The sequence below is a fragment of the Phaethon aethereus genome, assembly GCF_964289735.1.
Source record: "Phaethon aethereus genome assembly, chromosome: 20".
NCBI lineage: Eukaryota > Metazoa > Chordata > Aves > Phaethontiformes > Phaethontidae > Phaethon > Phaethon aethereus.
Window position 1 is genome coordinate 3,335,865 of NC_138596.1, and position 7,063 is coordinate 3,342,927.

Below are 7,063 nucleotides of genomic sequence, written 5' to 3' on the forward strand. Positions count from 1 at the left end.
ACTTTCTTCCTTTACTTTCTGTAGTTGTAGAAGAATGTGCCAAATGGAGTCAATTAATCAGAAGCAAATTGATCAAAATTCATTAACATCAGAAGCTGACAAAGGAAAGACAAGCAGGAACCCTACAAGGTTCTCCATCTGCACAATAGAAACTCTCCTTTAAATAATTTCTTCATGCAAATATCACCAGGATGAAAGAAATTCTAGTTCCTGTTGATGTACATTTTGGAAAAGAATAAAAGTGTATACTGCTTGCTACCTTCTAGTTAAACATAAATTTCCTTTCATCTTCAAATGAGTAATTTGGAAAGGAATTAATTTCTCCTCATGGATTCTTCATTAGCAGCTCCACTACTTCCTTTTCCTCCCCTATCAATTCACAGTATAGAGCGTGGCTTTCTTGTTGTTTAAAAACTCCCTAGGCTACACCAAACAGCAGTTGTTTTGTGGTACTACACGAAATACAGATTCTGCTTACTTGTGGTTATCACTCTGGATAGTCCTGGTCCTCTGGTATTGTTTTTCACTATATGAAGGGATACATTATACTGTTGCCCTGGTGCCAAACCTGGCTGCATGTAAGATGTCTCTGGCCTTTTCAAGCTGCTGGTTATACCTCCATTATCATCCTTTTTCTGTAACACATGGAACAACCAGTTAGTATAAACACAAAACATCCAGGATCTTTCATTTATATATGACCTCTACACAAGAAACGCTGCTGTTTTACCATATTGCGGAAGACCAGCTCCCAGCCATCAAATGAAAAGTTCAGAGGATCCCACTCCACCTGGACGGACGTTTCTCTAACAGATTTGAATTTCAGACCTTCTGGAGCAGGCAGATCTGTGACAGAAAAAAGGGTTATCATTACATGAGCAACAAGGTCCCATAAATAGGGCATTGGGGGTGGGAGATCTTTCCACCACTATAAATATCTGTTATGTAGGTATCTGCATCTGAGATGTTTAAACCCTCTTCACAGCCAGTTACTGTGTCTTTGGAGAGACACTGCTCTGACCTGGTTTAGATATCACCTTAGAGCAAAATGAATTTTGCCCTAGAAATCTCTTCCTCCCCCCCACCCCCTCTTGAAAGAAGCCTAGTGTGGACTTTTGAAGTTAAGTGAGATGAATCCTGCCCTAGGTCTCTAAAAGTGAGCACAGTGACAGAAGTCAAAGAGCATCTTTTGATGCTGGGAGGTTTAGATATGCCAGTGGTGTGCCCAACACAAAAAGGCAGATGAACAACAAATGAACAGACAGGCAGACAGAAAGTAAGTTGTGGTAAAACACACTGAAGATACAAGATTAATATAACCTCCATTTTAATCAACACAGTTTGAATCCAAGTGATTTCATATTGCTCTTTTACATGCTGCTACATTTTTATATTTTTTCCAGGAAGCATTACCAGATTTTAGAAATGCACCTTATTATGAAGCAGCCATGGGTCTTAATTTACAAAGACCCCACAATGTCTATTGGGAGGCACTGCAGAGAGCAGAAAAGCTAGTGAGCTGTACTTTTAACACAGCCATTGGTATTAGAAAAGAATAGAAAATGAAAGTGCAAAAGGGTGTTTTTGTCCAGAACATAAGATGAATTGAAAATAGAAAATACAAAAGAAATAATACCCCAAAATAGATAAATACATACTACAGAGCAGACAAAAGAATGAATACAGGGAATATTTAAACTCACATGTTGCTACCCTGGCACTGACTGGAATGCTCTTCTTGTTTTTAAGGATTGCAAAGACACGGATAAAGTATTCTACACCTGGCTCCAGTTCATGAATAGTGGCAGCTGTCTGATTTCCTGGCACGGTGAACTGCATATCTAAGCCACCACTGCTGGTAGGGACATAGGTGATGAGGTACTCATTGACTAGATTCTCATGCTTCCATTCCAGATTTACGGTTTTATCTGTTACATTTGTGACAGTCAGCTCTGTTGGAGGAGACACTAGGAAGGGGAAAAAACAAAACAATCTTATAAGAAGTTTTCAAGGCTCAGAAAATAATGATTTACCCAGTTTCACATTTTCCCAGGAGCAATTTATAAGAATCATCTAACAAACAAGGAATGGGGAAGCCACATCACATGAATTAGCCACTTGAAGAAAGGAATGTTCAGCTGATGAAGACTACAGACATTTCCAAAAGTTACAGGTCAATTTGTACTCTCACACTTGCACACAACCTATGGCTGATTGTATTCCAGTTCCTCCTCTCATGGCTACAGCACAAGACTAGTATAGCTGGATCCCTAGGGATTCAGACATTTAATTCAACAGCCAGCAACACATGATTTTATAGCTGGAAGTCCTAGGGTTTGCACAGATTTTCCAAAGTAAAATAAAACATTATTTTTGTCAGTACTTTCAATAGATTACTCCACATTTACACATGCAAGAGCAGAGAATGTGGCTTAGGAGTCTTCCAGAAGGAGGAGATGAAAAATGGGAATTTCTTTTCAAGGGTATTCATTGTCTTTTATAATGTTCCCAACCCCAAAGTACTCTTTGATTACTCTACAAAGATCTTAGTTCCAAAATTTGTCCCCTGGGATCTACTAAAGAAAACCACCTCGTTTATAGTATAATGCCTGTCATTATCTAGCTGCCAAAAATTTCTATCAATTTCCATACAGTCAGTAGTACTGGGAAACTAAGCATGTGGCTTTATAGCTAAGTTTCCACTCCAGCTGATTCCATGATTTTATTCTAAGATTTTGTCAGTTCTAACATACACGCACACATATATATACACACATACATATACACACACATATATATAAAATCAAGTTTTACTTTAGTTAGAAAAAACTGTTTGGCCGATTGAGAGATAGTCAAGGCCCCTGTAATAATCCTGAAAGTTTGCACAGCAATATTTGCAACATCTGGCAATCCCATTGTGACAGTTGTCTCATAGAGATCACTCAGATAGGACAACGTTATTTTCTGTGTGTGCCTTGCCCCCATTTCACCCTCTGTCTCCACCAGGGCTCCAGTTCAGAGGTCTGTCTTCAAAGCAAAGTGGCTGAGCCCTTGGGGTCTTGCCAGTGTGTATTGTCAGTGCTGTGTGTTTCATTTTCAGCTCCTACAGTAGTGGTGGCATTACAAATGTAAACCCCTTTTCTTACTCATCCAGCATGAGACTGGGAATCAGAACCTGGCTGTAAGAAATGTTTGATACCCAGGACCTTTATTCACTGACATTCATTATCTACATTATCTAATTCCTGCAAAGCCTTTTTCTTTAGTCAAAATTCAGTCCATATTCTTTTGGCTAATCCTGCTGAACACCTAGTAAGAAGACTCTGGGTATATCTTCCCTTCTCCATAGCTAGAACAGTTTCTTTCAGATGTGGGGTTTTTTTTAGCATCAAGAGGTACGATGAGAAACTGAAAGATCATGGTGACAAATCCCAGTCAGTGCTAGCTACAGCTCCAGTGACATTGTGGTGGGAGCAAACTTGGAGATAACAGATGGACTGCATGATCATTATCAGCCTGTTGGCTTGCTGACCACCAAGAGTCACCAGCTATATGATATAGCCCTGAAAAGTAAGGGAAACTAAGAGCTTCCTACTGATGGTGTTACTTCTCTGATTCATCTGTTTAGACTATGATAAAAAGGAGTGGCAACAGGGACCAACTATATGGAAAAGGTTCGGAGAGCCTCCGAGGCTGCTGGATGGACACAGGGAATTACCCAGGGGAAGTGATTCAAAAGGGACATTGCAACCTACCATCGGAGCAGTCATCCCCCATGTAACCATCTTCACAGACACACTGTCCGTCGATACAGCGGCCTGCATTGTTGCAGTCGTTGGGGCAAGACCGTTCACGGCAGTCCTCCCCTATGAAGCCCTCATGGCATACACAGCGCCCATTGATGCAGCGCCCACGTCGGTGGCAGTCGTTGGGGCAGGACAGTTCACCGCAGTCCTCCCCCGTGTACCCATTGTCACACTCACAGCGCCCCTCCACACAGCGCCCACGATTGTGGCAGTCTTCAGGGCACCGCAGCTCCCCGCAGTCCTCCCCTGTGTACCCCTCCTCACACACACACTGTCCATTGACACAGAGTCCGTGGCTGTTGCAATCGTTGGGGCACCGCAGATCGCCACAGTCATCCCCGATGAATCCTTGGTGGCACACACACTGCCCATTGACACAGCGCCCGCGGTTGTTGCAGTCACCGGGGCACCGCAGCTCCCCGCAGTCCTCCCCAATGAATCCTTCGTGGCACACGCACTGCCCATTGACACAGCGTCCACGGTTGTGACAGTCGTTGGGGCACCGCAGCTCCCCACAGTCCTCGCCCTGGTACTCCTCATGGCAGATGCAGTGCCCTCCCATGCAGCGCCCACGGTTGTGGCAGTCCTTTGGGCACCTCTTCTCACTGCAGTCATCCCCTATAAAGTCCACAAAGCAGATGCACAGCCCATTCTCGCAGCGCCCGTTGCCATTGCAGTTGTTAGGGCAGGTCAGCTCCCCGCAGTCCTCCCCAGTGAAGCCTTCCTCGCAGAAGCAGGTCCCATTGATGCAGCGCCCACGGTCGAAGCAGTCATTGGGGCAGATGAGCTCGCTGCAGTCCTCGCCAGTGTAGCCCTCATCACAGATGCACTCATTGTCCACACAGCGCCCACGGTTGTGGCAGTTGTTGAGGCAGAGGGGCTCGCTGCAGTCCTTGCCGGTGAAGCCCTCGTGGCACACACACTGCCCGCTCACGCACCTCCCGTGCACACTGCACCCCTGGGAGCAGACCTCTTCGCTGCAGTCTGTGCCTGTGTAACCCTCAAAGCACACACAAACCCCATCCACGCACTTGCCTTGGTCGTTACAGTCAGACGGGCAGGTGGCCTGGCTGCAGTCCTCACCAGTGAAGCCTTCATTGCAGATGCATTTGCCCTGGACACAGAGGCCTCGGTTGAAGCAGTTGCGTGGGCAGTCTGGTTCAGAGCAGTTGGGGCCTTTCCAGCCAGGCTCACAAACGCAGCCGCAGATCTCAATGCTGTAGTTGCCATGTCCGCTGCAATAGGGTGTTGTGTCCAGGCGACCTGTACCAACAACCCGGAAAACTCATTACTCCCCTTGGCTCTGGGATGCTTTAAACCAGTGTAGCACACATGACCTGAAAGAGGTCTGATTTTCCCATCTCCCTGAAGGACATAATTTCCAGAACTGACAAAGCTTTTGAATGAGGATTCCTCCTTTCTCTAGCAAGATTTACCTTACCAGGAATGCTTTAATTCTCACTAATGCCAGGGAAGAGTCCCTGCCAATTACTGGGTAAATGAGCATACTGGGTTCCTCTGCCCTGCTCAAAATCCCTCTTCCAGTGACTGAGCAGCTTTCCTGACTGCTTCATTAGGGCATGCACCATGAAGCATTATTCACCAATTCACTCTGGAACATAAAAAGCCCAGCAGCATGCTGTATCATCAACTGTGAGACCGGCTGTGTGCTTGGAGGGACAGATTATTACTGGGAAGACCTGTGTTTTCTCTCTTGTATGACCAATCTCTTACCTAAGTTTAAAAACCAGCCAGAATAATACCTTTTTTTCCCTCCTTCTCTAACTATTTGTGCTTGTCTGTTGACTTATGTCCTGCTGTATTTTTATTGGTCTCTTTTAAAGAAAATTTGGACACGAAAATGGTTACATTGGCAGCTTACTCAAGGGGACAAAATGTGGAGCCAAGAGCTTGGACTGCATGAGTTTTAATCTTAACTCCGACATAGATTGTCACCATGCCCAAGTGCTGTGCATGTTCAATGCCACGGCTACAAAGCATCGCAGGCAGACTTCTGACCCACAGATTCATAAAACTGCAAAACTGTGAACAAATGTATCTGGCAAGCTGGCCTAATACATCCCCAGTTTTGATTACGTTTCAAATTGAACAGGTTGACTTTTGCTCATTCTTGAAACAGATTTGAGTATCTACACTAAATAAGATCTACAGCCAGCACAAGAATTTCCCCAAGGGCAGCTCCCCAGTCTGCCTTACCTTCTACTGCCTGTGAATTAGGACAGCATCCAGCCCCGCTGGCACACTGCTCCCGCAGGGAGGATACCAGCCCCTCCAGCTCCTCTAGTCTGCCCAGCAGATCCTTAATGTCAGGGGCAGCTGCACAGCCACAAGCCCGGCGGGGAATGTTAATACGATGCGTGAAGACAATCTGGTTCTCCTCATTCACCGTGTGCTCCTCGTAATTCTTGACAGGCTCAATTTCCGCCTTCAGGTCTGCATCACCACTCGCTGTCTCCAGGTCCACAGAGCAAAGGGAGCCAACAGGCAACTTAATGTTGTAGATATGGTTAAAAACCACAGGCTGATTATCCTCTGGCAAGGTCACGTTTAGCCCAGTCTCCCGCTTCTGCCGGATAATTCTTTTGATGAGTCCACCATTGACATGCTGGTACAGCAAAGCTAAGATTGCACAGGCCAAAACCTGGGTGGGGGGTCCCATTGTGGTGTTCAGTTCCTTTTCAAAGCTGATGAAGTCTTATATATATTTGGTCTTTGTAGTCTGGAGCAGAAATTGGAGAGCCAGTTCAAACCAAGTTGGATATCCTTTCCTTTCCTGGCACACTTGTTCCCTAAAAGGAGAAGGAGCAGTGTAAGGGATGAACTGCAGCTACATCACCCAACAAAAGGCCTGTGACACTGAATGTGTGCTGGCATCCTTAAAGCTCGGACGGGGTGCTACTCAGTGTACGATCTCACTGCACCCAAGTTGCTGAGCTTGCTCTTATATATAACAACAGTGCATTACCTTGTTTCCCAGGATCTCAGTGTGCTTGAGCAAAATGTCACAAGACATGAATCTTGAAGGAAGCTACTATTCTTTCCAATTTAGAGCAAGTATAGTGGAGTATGGAAGGTTTAACTGCCTCAGGCCCAAGACCAGGGCAGAGAATCCTGTTGAGTCTCATCTCAAGTGAAAACGCTACTTTCAGACAGAGGTAGGTAAAATAAATTTATGTTCTGCTATGATTCAACTAACATTAAAAGTCCACTGCTTGAAGGCTACTGAGGGCTGGATC

The 7,063-nt window shown here is 45.2% G+C and overlaps 1 protein-coding gene across 1 annotated transcript in view; it reads right to left on the reverse strand.

The window, feature by feature from the left end:
- The window catches only part of TNC (tenascin C), a gene marked incomplete at its 5' end in the record, with an annotated part of 47,816 nt that extends 41,330 nt beyond the window's left edge, over positions 1-6,486 (reverse strand). The window contains 5 exons of the mRNA XM_082008810.1: positions 479-635; positions 731-846; positions 1,704-1,967; positions 3,756-5,069; positions 6,024-6,486. Coding sequence (XP_081864936.1) covers positions 479-635; positions 731-846; positions 1,704-1,967; positions 3,756-5,069; positions 6,024-6,486 — 2,314 coding nt within the window. The remainder of the gene's footprint in view (positions 1-478; positions 636-730; positions 847-1,703; positions 1,968-3,755; positions 5,070-6,023) is intronic.
- Between the last annotated feature and the right edge of the window lie 577 nt (positions 6,487-7,063).